The following is a 14,245-nucleotide window of genomic DNA, read 5'->3' as shown; positions in this document are numbered from 1 at the left end:
GACAACAGTCACAGACTGGCATGGTCGTGCCTGTACGAGGGAGCCGTCGAAGACGGTTCGGAGATCGGGTCTCTCGGTGGTTGAGAGGCGCGAGAAGTTGTACAGAAGTGGCGAGTCTAACAGCGAATACTGCGACTGTATAAAGTCAGGACGACGTTGCTTCTATATAGGGGTTTTTGTGCACGAGTCTCGTCTAGTACCGCACTGGGAAATCATAGATCGAACGCTCGGAGTGGTTCCATTTCAATTCGACCCTAAATAATATTCACCTCTTACTTATTTCCGCAGCTGGACAATCTCACGCGGATGGTTGACGCTAGGTGCATGCGAGCACTACCAAGGCCGCCGCAATAGTGTCGTCCGCTGTCACGCACATGCCAACGAGGGCATGCATATCGGCCAACGAATAGCTACATTCCTGAAGGATATGGCGGCTAAAGGGCAAAAAGGGCGTCTGGAAGACGCCAGACGAGGTATATATAAACCTGACGAATCACCCTCCTGAAGGGGGGGAAGGACAGACAGACAGAGCCCCTAGAAGTGCCATAGTCAATTATTAGCTGAATCGGAACCAAGCCCTTACTGCCCTTGTCACATCCGCCGACCGGGGAGCGAGCTTCTCGCGAGGGCAGCTCGCCACACCCTCTCAGAGACGAGTAGAGAATCGTTGGCGCGTGGACCGCAGTTCGCAGCGTGTGCTGACCGCTGCCCGCCAACTACTAAGCTCCGATTGCTTACGTCGTGCCGATTATAGCCAGCACAGCAGCAGGCAGGCCAGAACCGACACGACAGCCCGGCCGGCACCTCCCACACCTACAAGGACCGCCCTATCATAGGCATGGGCACAAAGGCCTCACAGGCTCGCGCACAACCCACAAACCCGCTGAGCGATGTTGTTCAGGACCTGGATTACATATTCGGGACAAGTTGGGACGAGGGAGGGAGACGATGCAGCATGCAGCCGTTATCTATTACCGTTTTGGTACGGTCATGTGCTGTAGCTGATTCCACATCTTCAGTAGTGTTCGGGTCTCATCTCTGCTCGCTGCAGGAAGTGGCCCATCGGCAATTCGAAGTACCTTCTCTTTCCACGCGCGGTTGGCCAAATGTGAACCGGACAGGCATCTTTTTATGACAACAATAACATGTGCAGAATGAACCAACAATTCGTCAAAATTCGAGACTACATGTCTAAGGGGTGGTACGAGCAACCGTCAGCATGAGATAAGAGTTGCTGCATCGGCCCTGTGATAAGCAGTCCAGGCCGTACTACCGAACGGGCACATGTTGAACACTACTCAGTTCATGGTAGGAGTAAAGCCTCCTGTGCTGCGTCGCGCCCAACTCAGGAGGTAAGTAGGACCTAACCAGGGTTGGTCAGGCTCAATCTGTGTTGGACTAACACAAAAAGTCCCATTGAGCATTGGCAGACGTAAGCGAGGTGAAGTTGGGGCGACTTTGCTACGTGCATATCCGTGTCGCTTCGTCCGTATCCATGGCTCTGCTGTGCTGGCTAGTCCTCCTAAGCGCTTTCCCCGGCCCCGTGGTCAACACAGAATCAAGCCATATCTGCAGGGAGGTGCAGGTGATATAATTCACATCAGCACAAGCATATGCCCTTGACAAGCGCCAAGAATGCGCTGCTCTGCAGTGTGATCTGTTCCTTGAGCCAATAGCCTACCGGAGAGACTTAGCGAGGTTACGATAGTGCCAGGTGTTGCACTTTGGAGACTATTACTCTGGAACTGGGATGAACAGCAGTGAGCAAGTAATTTAGCTGAAAATAACCCTTGCCTGGGAGAAACTGTGAAGGCCCCTAACCATAGAGAGGCCAGAGCCCGAGTCGCCGCAGGGTTGACCAACCTCTCCCAATCCGTCCCGGGCGCTTTTCGTTCAAAACCCAACCAGCCCACTTCATTTTCTCAACGTATTCCAGTAAAAATTGAGGCGATGCTGGGGGCATAGCGTCGGTGGACCCCTACCCCTTATGGCCCGGGGGCTGCCGAGCGTGATTTGTGTGCCCAAAAAATCGGATATGCAGTTCCAAGGAACTGGAATTACATGGAAAGGAGCAAAGGATCACAAATGCAACACAGACGCTTGGTGGCTTTGCAAGGGGCTCCTTGTATGTCTTCGCTCTTTGATCCTGGACACTGAAAGATTGAGCGGTCTAGCATTACCACCCAGCTTCTGTGCAAGACATGTTATGGAACGCGGTACTTGAGCCAGGGTTGGTTACGTGGTTCCATGAAGGGAATTTTCAGAAATGGTTGGCTCCAGCTGCCGCCTACTGTAGTAGACTGGTCCGATGCCATAACTGGAGTTTGAGGGTCGGCTTGTTCCCCATTCAAGTAATAACCCCACGCAGAGCCCCTGGTCTAAGCCTACTATCGATAACATCACAGTGGGTTTGAAAAAGTGTTTGGTGCAACGATCTTCATAATAGGCGACCTGTACTGCATAGATCCGAGTGAAGGGTAGAGAGGTTGGAAATGCAAACGGGTCGCTTAAGATAGTCCTGAAACTTCTTTTGGTTTGGGCAAGCTGTTGTGCCCTAATACTACTATTCTACAGGCTATTACTGTCACATTGCAGGACCAGGATATCTGCATAGTGTAAACCGCTCTTATCTTTTACTCGGAATGTGAAAATGATGTGGCCAACACCACCTAGTAATTTCGGCTCCCGATGGGAGCTGATCCCGGCCCTGATGGACGGCAATGGCATCGACCATCTAAGGCAAGATCTTCCCTATATTGCATGAAGATACTTGGACGGCTTACGTAATCACCTCGCGTTCAACACCATGTCTTTCTTGACTTGTACCAACGACTGCAGGCTGCTCCCAGCCCTAATTAGTTCACGCAACAGCCTAGCAGCAACGCCATCCTCCCTGTAATATTGCAGACAGAGGCCCGACCTTTGTGGATGATGTACTGCGATACTTTCCGATCGTCTTTATATTTCGAATCAGCTTGCTAAGGCCCATTATGCTGTATCAAGTACGTGCCGCTGTCAAACTTCGAACTTAGGTCAGCGCCCCTTCGGAACTCTGTTCTATTTCCCTGGGCTGCCTAGGTTTGATAAACACACTCCCCAAAGCCAGCTGGCCTCTATGGGTGGCCCTTCCCTTTGTAATATTGTTGGCAGTTTGTGAGGTACTGGGATCGGCCTACCACACTTGTTCCATGTTCTGCTCTATTATATTCCACTACGAACGTTGTTCATGAAACCCCCGATTTCTGTTGTTCTCGCCTCAAAGCAGTGTTAATACTGTTTACTACGTATCCCTTTCCTTGGGATTCCCTCTGTGCCTTTTCATTAGCGACACATCCAAGGACGGTGATTTTGCATTACGGAAGCTCAGTAAGAATAAACATGGGGAACTCGACTTCGCAATCTGCTTAGTCTCTAAGTCCGCTAGGCTGCTAGGCGATGCAAAAGTCGGCCAATATCTTGCCGTGCAAGGGTGGAAGCATAACTGTACATTTTCGCATTCCCAAAGTCTGTATGAACGCTCATCTATAAGCCTAGGGTCGCCACAGCCCTGCGGCATTATATCAAATATCACGTGGACGGCGCCGTCATCTATACCATTTCGAAGGATTGGAGTGGTGGGATCGATTGAACAAATTTTTCTTCGACTACCATCATCACTACCTCAGATGCTCCGAGGAATGATACCTTCGGAGAAGCATGGAATCTCCTTGCCTGACCCCCCTCAGCTTCTCAATCCTTCCGGCCGGCCATTTCCATCATCCAGCATAGAACCTCAGCATGACCAGCGCAAGATGGCCTTGATAGAAGTGCCACTAGCTGGCGGCGGATATAACACCACCGGAGGTTATACTACGGAAATGCATACCAACTTCCCATATGAATCCTTGTCAAAGCTACAGCCAGGTGCTCTTCTTCATTCTATGCCGGAGCATCGTGTATACAGCCTTGGGCTCAACCGCCATACTATAAGCTTGAGATCGACAGAACATCCACCACCATGCCACCTTAGGGTAGCCAACTACAATAGCAGGACTTCTGACGATTGTCGCTACCAAGGATGGAGGCACCAGGCTGGTCGTCGCATTAGGAATACGAGACCCCCCTTAACACCACCACACGGAGTCGGCAACAAATCAAAGAACAAGACCCACTGCAATAAACCTTACCCGTGGAAACAAACATGCTGGATCCGCTACCAGCATGAAGACTTGAAAAAGCCTTGGAAGGAAGTCGAAGCATTATTCAACAAAACATTCCCGGACCCCGTATTTGAGCGGAACATGCAGAGCTTGCAGTCCATTTTTTACCGACAGAACAAGATATTACCACGCCTCGACGAAGAGACGAATAGACACATTAGCATGCCAAACGGGCACATTGCGCGCGAGGCCTTCAATGATCAATATCAGAAGCGTCGAGGAAAAAAATTCTTTACCTTGGTAAACAGGTATCCTCAATGGGCAGTGGTATACCCCTGGGTGTGTAAGAAACACAAACATGAGGCATCGCAGCTTTGTATGTGCTCTGTCTAGCCGGGAACATCGTACCAAGCTGACTGTACGTTATAGCGGACGAACGAAGGCAGCAACATGAAATAATCAAACAGACAGCTATCGAAAATGAAACTTACGTCGAGCAGCTCGATAAGAACGAGTGTTTCTGTTGTATGGCAACAGCATGGCCGAGCAAAGAAACACTCAATAACGGACAATGTATTCGGCAACCACCGACTCAAGTGTTACCAGACCCGAGCGATGCAAAATCTCCGGACATGCAATTACCTCCTTCCAGCCCCCCAAACCGAAACCAATGAACACGCTTCATTGCCTCTCCCCAGATTCCAACTGAGGCAAGAGCTTAGGAAGTCGCATACGTCGCCTCCGGTGCGTGTTTACAGCCACAAAACATCATCGCGGACGTATTTGGCTGTTAAAGAGTGGGAAGAACAAAAGACAAGATTGGAAAGTTTGTGGCAGGATAGACCGTTGGATGCACTAATTAAAGTCATTAAAAGGAAGGATTCACAGGTACTATACTGTCTGTTGCCGAAAACCCCGCATTTACTTGGTGCAGCACTTGAAGCACTCGACAAGCTAGCAGTGCTAGCCTAGCACGGAGATCTACCGTAGAATTGTTGGTAGAATATCGAAAATAAAGGTTCACTATCTGTATTGAGGGATTGCTGTGATTGTGACCATCGCATGGAAGCTATTCGGCTCACGTGCCAAAAGAATATGAACATTGGACGGTGGAAGAAGCGGGTTAAGGGGGTGGCTGGTGTCAGCCACAGGAGAAGGCGGCTGTGCCACTGGGGCCAGGCTTCCAGTTCAATTGCAGTCACAGCTCGAAACAGCAACAAATGCCATGATCGACTTATCCGACATAATAACGTGATTGAAGGGCACGAAAAAGACGATTATCCGTATCACGCTGGCAATGCGCCGCATAACATACGCCGACGACCGACGACCGACAACACGAGTCGAAATCCGACACAGCATGGCGGCGAGCACAACAGGAGCCGGAACAAGCTGGCGACTTGAGCACGACAGCATGACGACAGTTACTACCAAGAATACCGGTTGAGGTGACCGTCACTTCTGTGTTGCAAGAGAGACGACAACATAGCGACACGGTTGTTATTCACTGTTTCGAATGCTCAAAGAACCCCGAAGCACGCCGGCACACAATGACTCCTTAGGCCAGCGAGACCCAGTCCCCACGGGACCAGTGTGATAGACATTGCCAGACCGACCTGCATGCATCGTGCGATAGACGCATCCCACCGACGATTCTCCAACCCACAGCCGAGCAGCGTTGCATGATCCATAGCGAAAAGAGTCGACGAGGCTACAAAAGGCCAGTGCATTGGCAGAGGCAGAGGAATGGAGCACCGGCGGTCAGCGCATACTATGCCGGAGGAGGCAACGCGATTCCGCGCCATGGGCCGTCGAGTCTGCGAATGGCCTAACCCACTCCGACATCCAATATCCTCTTACGAAGCCTTACACCTGATCGAAAAAGGTGTCGCCCAAGGGATCGGCGTCGGCCACGGGGACGAATCGCTCAAACAGGGCTTTCACCTGCGACAACCAGTCCGTGAGCCGTTGCGTTTGCTGCAAGAACCTGTACCCGATGTCAGTGGACGACCTGCGCCGGAATGAAACATGGCGACTTACAGCTGTTCGACCTTCTGTGTGCTGTTCGGGCACCTGTTGTCAGATGTCTACCTCGTTGCGACGGCGGTGGAGACCTACAAAGTCGTGAAGCTGGCAAGACGTGGGCGTGCGTGAGTAGGAGAACTCTGCTGTACGAGGGCGGGGATAGACTTACTTTTCGTTGTGGTGGGCCAGCTGAGACTGGACGGCGTTGACCTTGTCCAGCAGTCCTTGGGTGTCGCCCGACGTTCTTCGTTCTCAGTACAACGCGCGGACTGGATGTGGAGGGACCTACGGTAGCGGCGAGCTGAAAGGGCCCGAGCCGAGCCCTTCCTCGTTGTCGAAGAAGTTAGGAACGTCTGGAAAGGACAGTGGTTGTTGGCTCGGAGGCTGGAGCTGCGTGGCAGAAGGAGCGACAGTCTTGGGCGCAGACGCAGGTGCGGGTGCAGATGCTTGCGCGGTGGTGGCGTGGCCTGCTGATGGTCGGCCCTGCCGTGGGTGGCGCGGACGCTGCGCACCGTATCGCTGCGAAGGGAGCATGTCGGCGTGGATGGAAGTGACGGATGAATAGAGGAAGTTACAGGTGAAGGAGAGCAAGGTGGGCGAAGGATAATGGAATATGCAACTCACTGAGAGCCTTGACCCCAAAACTGGTATTTCTGTGGCCCAACTCGTGCGCTGCTGTAATGAAGCAGCAAGCATGGATGCGAGCCCAGCACAGTTTGGTGGCTAGGCTGTCAGGCGCGGAGTTGGGCTTTCCAGTTGGGAAGTACTGATCCATAGCCATACTTATGGGCAGAGGCGAAGTTCTGGACGAAGTACGACTTGTGAGGCATAGCCATGCAAGAGCCGATTAGCAGCATCCGACTCGGAGCAGACGTGGCGGAGGGTCGAAGTGAGCCTGCACCGAAAGCGGCCGACAGCATGTGATTTCGGATCTTTGGCCTATTCGTGAGCAAGCAGCTCATCTGCAGCTGCCGTCAGTCCGGACTCTACGTGTGGGATGCACCACCGTGTCCTGGTGTGGATTCTGGCTCAGAGGCATTCTGCGTCCTACGGTCCTCAGAACGAGGTCGATCGGGGCTAGGATCAAGTTCTGGATTGGCTGCTCCCCACCCCTGAACTGCTCTAGCAGCGCATCCGCCCCCGCGCGTGAACGGCCCTTCCGGTGCTGGTTCTGGCTCGCCGATTTAGCCGCTAGATGGTTTCGGCGCGCCACCGACAGTCCCGCTCCTGAGCCAGTCGCGGTGCTGCAGACTGGGCGACATTGTGACCAAGGGCCGGAAACAGCGCGTGAGAGAGTTCAAGGCCTTGAAGAGCGACGCAGCAAGATCTCGCATCCTCGTGGACAGTTCTGGGGTGCTCCATTCTGGCGAACCCATTCTGGCGTACGTCCATCCTGGTGTCGCCAATACGACTTTTCGGCCTACTCAAAACCAGCCGCAGTTGACCCCAGATGCAAGCGGGACATATTGCACTGACGAATTAGCACGAGCGGTTTTGGCGGCGGCACGTCCACCGCATTACGCCTTAACAAGTACGTGTTGCCAAACCACATGGGGGATCTGTACAGTTGATGCTACAGCACGAGAGGGAGTGGTCGCATAGGCGCAGAACCAAGGCGTAGGAGTAGGAAAGCTACGGGCAGCGGCGAGGATTTGCCATTCAAGAAGTACAAGAGAAAGTGCGTGGAGTGCTATGTATGTACGTAAGTATTCGCCAATATATTTTATTCATCTATTCTGTTCGCGTCTCTGCATTGGCTCTGCTCGCGGGGTCAGGACTACCCAATCCGCGCGAACAGGTTCGTAGCCAGCACCACGTACAGGCGCAGAGGCCGGCTTCGCTGGCCGCACTGCCACTAGCAGGTGCAGGGAAAAACCTCGGTACATGAGATGCTCGAATGTAGGAGGAAAACCCGGGTGGCAAAGGCGGCAGGAGATGACTCGAACTGCGGACGCCAGAGCCAGGCCCGATACCCCTCTGCAGGAGATAACTCGACCGCATGAGGGAGACCGAGCAAAAAGACCATCAACCAGCCCGACAGGAGTCAGTTCAAGCTTCTGGACAACACGAGCGGGAGTCAGTTCAAGCTCTCGGACAACACAAAGCGGGAGTCAGTTCAAGCCCCTGATCGACGCGAGCGGGAGTCAGTTCAAGCTCTTGGACAACACAGGCGGGAGTCAGACAAGCTGCAAGCAGGAGTCTGTTCAAGCCGCAAGGCGCCAAGAGGAGTCTGTTCAAGCCGCAAGGGTGGCCGGCGCTCCGGGCGGAGGCGCGAAGAAGGAAGAGAAAACTACTGACAATGGTGGGAGGCAGGTCACCCTTATATACCCGCAGCGCGCCGCCAAGACCCACGGGTCGGTGGCCCTGTCCGTCACGAGCTACTATCCATGCGCTGGCTTTGGACCGATTCTGGTGCTGCTTGTCGGGGGGCCGGGGGTCCAGGGAAGCCCAGCCCCCATACGGCGCAAACGGTGCCCTCCTGGTTATCCGGGTGATCAGGTTCGACCGTTTCAGCGGGGGCGGCCGTTGGGACTCTTTCTCGCCTCCCCTTGACCGCATTTGGGCGTGAGTAGCCAAAGCTGCCCTTTCGCCTGCTTCCGGTCCAGGATCTATTCCTGCATCTATGCCTCTTCTTCGCCTTCCTGGGCCATGTTTGTCCCTCTCTTCCCTCTTTCACACCTTTCGTTACCTTCATTTCCTCCCTTACTTCCTCCTTACTTCCTCTCGCTCCCTTGCTTCGCTCTCGCTCCCTTTCTCGCTCCCGTCCCCCTCTCGCCCATTCCACCGCCCTCTCTCTTTCCCTCGCCCTCTCTCGTTCCCCGTCTGTCTCGTTCCCTCGCCTTCTCTCGTTCCCCGTCTCTCTCGTTCCCTCGTCTCTCTCGTTCCCTCGTCTCTCTCGTTCCCTCGTCTCTCTCGTTCCCCGTCTGTCTCGCCCTCTTTTGTTCCCTCTCTCATCCCCTCTCTCGTTCCCTCTCTCGTCCCCTCTCTCGTTCCCTCTCCTCCCACTTCCCCTCGTTCCGCCTCTCTCTTTTCTCTGCCCTTCTTTACTTCACATCAATCTTTTGCTGCCACTACGCTTACCTACTTTACGCTCAGTGTCTGATACACCTCACTCTCGTATTCCATCATTAGGCTACTCCACCATCACATTATCAGCCAGCGAAATAGGCCCGCCGTCGCACGATGCGCTTAACGCCGGCTGCGTGACTCGAATTCCCCAACAGTATCCGGCCGCAATCCCTACAACCTCGAGGCGTCACGGCCGCCATTTCTCGGCCGCAACGGAACAGAATACATTCTACGCGGGGGATTTGATCGGAAGCCACAAGGCCACAGTCACCACCATGGTCCGGCTGCTCACATACCAGGGCGAGTGACCCAATGTCTAAGTAGCAATGCAAGAGATTTGGCCAGCTACGCAGGAGTTCGCATTTTACTCTGCTATCCCTCTACTAGCGCCCTTCGAAGATGTCGCATGGCGTCCTACCCATTTCGCTCCGCTGTTCTGCCATAGTGACGGCAAGTAGACCAATGGCTGGCTGAACGGACTGGGGGAGACTGGCTCTGATGTTGGCTCGTTCTGTTTCCTAACTAATGCACCTTGACGGCCGATTTCTTGCGATTCGTTTCCTAGAGTATCCAAGCGCCTGCATTGATTGACTAGTGGCGATGGGTACGATGGGGCTTCTGTGTGCTCCATTTACCCCGGCCATTGCTCGCTAGTGAGACTTCTCGCGACCCATACGAGAGCCCTGCCGCAAGACCAGTCGCTCCACACCCCAATGGGTCGGTGAGAGCAGAAGCCGGCCCGAGTAGTCCAGTTAACTCTAATGCGACTTCCATTCTCTTGCCTCCAACATAGTGACGAAACAACAACAATGACAGCGCGGATGATGAACAGTCGAGCAGCTGCTGAGGGTGAAGCTCCAAGCCGCTTCGTTAGTGTTCTACTCGTACAGTGCCATACCGCAACACGATGATCGACCCAATGATTGATCGTCACTGGATGCAGGCATAACCGTGACGGCCGCTGATTGGGTTCCGGCTACGTGGAACGCAATTTCGCGGCCAGCATCAGCGTGCTACTATTTCCGGCTGGCTCGGCCTAGAAGGATTCCAGCTTACCTTGGCACGATGAAACCATGACCATACGGGAGAAAACAATACTCGGCACGAGTCGTGCGAAAGAGATAACCGGAATGCCGCTGCTGCATGTCCTACGTACCCAACGCTTGCTTACCGATACGGCCTAGTAATTCACCGGCAGCACTACGGTACAACGCCCCAGGCTACCACAGCTGTGGGTGTGCCAGACCCGACATTAGCATATGGTCTTTTTCCATTTTCAGTCCAGTCAACCTCGGGACTCCGTATCTCGACAAGTGAGGGCACGGATACCCGACAAGATACGGTAAGGTGGTAAAGGTAGGGCACGAACTTGGCCAACAAACAAGCTAGGTCGGTCATCTTGAATGTGCACGGCATCTAAGTGCAGGGAGCTTCCCCGCTCAAGGTTCAGGTAGGTGACTGGGGCACTGGTACCGCAAAGAAGGCAGATCCAGCGTAAGAGGGCAACCAAGCAATAGGGCCAAGCCCGTGCTTGGAACACCAATTCAAGCGAATGCAGACCAAGACCACACCTCTCATTACTCAGCGGTCAGATTACGGACGAAAGCACAGGTAAGCGAATAAGCATCCAATCGGGTCTTTCAGCTGTCCAGGCTTCCATCTCGTCATCGTCGATTTCCAACGCCCGGTCGCCCTGCAGCTGACCCTGCTGTAGAAAGGCGTCTACCTCGTTGATGCGGCGAGCAGCCTGGGATGGTGCAAAGCTGGTTGGCGTCGGGGCAAATGGGATAAGGTCGGGGGGGGGGGGGAGGAGGGGTCTTGTATTCCCTCTCCCAGTGGCTTTTCACGATGGCCTTGGCCTTGGCTAGCCAGTCGGGGTGATGGTCCCAGAAGTGCGAAATCTTCGCCCATCCGTAAACAGGATGAAAAGCAAGTGACGCGTAATAGAAACAGACATCGTCAAGTCGGCTGTAATACTCATTCAGGTATCCCAGGCAGCGTTGATGCCTACTGTGAATTGGATGGGATCAGGGATTCCATTAGCAATGCGCCTAGTATCTTCCAACTGCTTGAGTAGGAACTCGTATGATGGTAGAACATCCCAAACGTTACCATATGATCCACGGAGACCGGTAGCGCGGTGCCTAGCCGGCACACAGTGACTCCTTGAGCCAACGAGGCTGCCCAATCCCCACGAGACCAGCGTGATAAACATGCCACGACTAGCCTGAACGCATCATCACACGATAGACGCATCCCACCGACGGTTTTCTACCCGACCACCGAGTACCACTACGTGGTTCAATGAGGAAAGAGTCGACGCGATCCGGAACTAGAAATCCGCTCTCTCAGCAGTTTTTGCCCCGGCGTTGACAGCGCCGAGCTAGCTCAGTACCAAAACGAGCTTGGCGATATCGAATACTGTTGGCATACCACTGCGCCAACTGGGACAAAAGATGGAACCGCCAATTGCCCCAGGTCATATGGTGGTATATGAAGGTGAAGAGGCTGACCCTGCCAACAAATACTTAGTCAAGATCTTGGACCAGGAAGTCAAAATGAAGGAAAGCAAGTGCGGGCCTCAATGCCGTAGAAACAGGTGTTCAGCACGAATTGCGGCTAGGAGCTAATGAAACTATGAGCATCGCTGGCTATTCCACGGCATGTTCCTGATTTGCGTCCACCCATCATGCTCCCGTCCTCGATTTTGGTATCTGCGAGACGTGAACCAAATGAATTCTCTTGCTCCGATAGCTTCAACTCTATTTCTCCCATCGAACGCTCATACTCGTTGGTGTCAATGCCCTGGTCATAGGTCTCTACGGCCCGTTCGATAAGAGCGTCCTTCTGAAGCAACAAACCCTTGTATAATTGAAGGCTACGAGCAACAGAAAGCCACACAGCTTGCTGTTGGAGTAACTGGCGCTTTTTCTTCTTCAAATCCTCTCTTTCCATAACATTGTTGCGTCGGAGAGCCTGGCAAAAAGCATCTCGATCGTGCTTTAGTTCTTGTTGCAAGGCAAGTAAATTTCTCTTGGCCACTGATGGGTCCGTCAAGATACGGTCGACTGCCGTTTTCTTCATGTGATTGTTGCCATTGGGTATACACTCCCTCGCAACAAGCCGATATATGCTATGTGCGCTGAAGCTCGGTAAGTTATAAGGTGGAGGGGGCATCGCGGAAATATCAGGCACGGGGGTTGTACGGCTTTCCGGATTAAGAAGCGCGCGTGCGGTTGTAAAAGACACTGCCTTTGGAGAGCGCATTGAGCCGACAGCAAATTTTAAAGATCTGCAATCTCGAGAGCGCTGCAACAAATGGGGTTCGGACTGATGGGGGCCAAAGGACCTATCTTTGGGATTGGCCATATCTTTAGTAGGCGAGTGGGGCATCTCCGAGGTTGATGGCATGATTGTTTCGGTTTGCGAGAGCTTCTTGTTAAATGGTGTTGTAAGAGCATATGACAGGTCTTCGACGTGGAAACGATAGTGTGCTCACGTTAACCTGCGGCAGCAGTTCTGAGACATGTTCAGTTGAGACATTGGATGGGCTTGCGACAAAGGTAAGCTGTCATGGAGGTAAAATGGCATGCCAGAAATGCATCGTGAGACTCATTTCGTTGTGCGTCGGCTGCAGCGCTGCCGGCAGTGCCGTTCTTAGTCGGCAAAGATAGTATTGAAAGAATGGAGGTGAACCGACAGAAGTCAGTCGGCAGCGGTTTAGTCACATGCTTCCGCTGGCGGGATCTCGACCGCATGATTGCCATTATATAGCCCATCACCAATGTATGTTATCATGTTCTAACACAATGCATTGATTGATCTTAGCACTATGATATAGACACCAATCATCTCGCGAGCAAGGCCTTTCGTTGTGACGTGATCGAATCGGCGAGCGCCCCCTGTGTCGGCTCGATATCGTGTTGGGTCTTCTGGGTGCAAGTGCTGGTATTGGCATTTCGGTGCACTGTCCACAACCACGACATCAGGGTGTCTGTGGTGGGGCGGGTCTGTGATGCGCTGCATTTACCAGCTGGCTCATGCATCGCATCGCTAACCTCGCCCACCCGCGCCAACACCCGCTGAACAGCGATCTGGAGCCTTTTTTTTTTTTTTTTTTAAAAAAAATCAAAAAATCCAGTTTATTGTCCGTATGCAGCTATCTAGCTATGACAGACACTATGATAAACCTAGCCCTGAAGAGGGTTTACTCCTTTAAAGCCAGGATAGTACAAATCCAGAAATTCCATCGCTCAACTTGCTTTGCATGCACAGCCTGTTCGTTGTAGTTAGCAAAAGGGAAGTTTTATTTCCTGTAGTAACGAGAGCAGAGACCCCCTCCCCTGCATGGTCGTGAATAGAACGGGTGTCGTAAGAGGGAGCCCCATGAGCTGCCGCCGTAACCGCTGTCGCTGCTTTGAAGTGCCGACAGTAGAGTGGAAACTCGAGATTTAGTGTAGATGGGACACAGTGGTCTAGCGGGTTGTCCACTAAACGCCAGCCCTTGCTTCACTAAAAGACAAGAAGCTAATGCTCTATAGTCCGCTTTTTATTAAGTACTGAATGAATGCCTGGACTACTTGGGTTATTTGATCGGCCCTCCATATTGGACCACGCAATGTCGAAAGAGAGTCCATCCAGTTTGATACCAATCAGTAGCCAAAAAGAATTTTCCACACCCTAATTTCGCCTCTTTGTAGGCGGTCGCAGCATCTACCACTCCGTGATGCTGATTGGACGGCGGCGCTCGGACTATCGCGCGGGGTCGCCTGTCGGCAAGCTGGCGGCTACACCGTCTAACCATCTCGATGGAATCATTATACATAGCAACCCTAGCCCGCTGCTGAGGATTTATCTTTCGATACGTTTACGATATTCGTATCTGATACACTTACTAACGACCTAAGATGACGGCGGGGTCCGTGAACAGTCGAAGCCCTCCAAGTTATAGCTAGACACGTTTTTAATATGGTTGGCTGGCACGCTGAAACCTGACTGTCCCCAGTGCTTTC

The 14,245-nt window shown here is 52.9% G+C and overlaps 1 protein-coding gene across 1 annotated transcript; it reads right to left on the bottom strand.

The window, feature by feature from the left end:
• Positions 1-11,852: 11,852 nt before the first annotated feature.
• PG985_005647 (uncharacterized protein) lies at positions 11,853-12,644 on the bottom strand (the record flags this gene model as incomplete). Its single annotated transcript, XM_066825416.1, has 1 exon — positions 11,853-12,644. The coding sequence occupies one exon, from the start codon at positions 12,642-12,644 to the stop codon at positions 11,853-11,855; it is 792 nt and encodes a 263-aa protein (XP_066688576.1).
• Between the last annotated feature and the right edge of the window lie 1,601 nt (positions 12,645-14,245).

This window comes from Apiospora marii, assembly GCF_038362585.1.
Source record: "Apiospora marii strain CBS 49790 chromosome Unknown utg000003l_segment0_segment0, whole genome shotgun sequence".
NCBI lineage: Eukaryota > Fungi > Ascomycota > Sordariomycetes > Amphisphaeriales > Apiosporaceae > Apiospora > Apiospora marii.
Note: the sequence above shows the minus strand (reverse complement) of the source record. Positions and strands in the feature narration are given on the sequence as shown.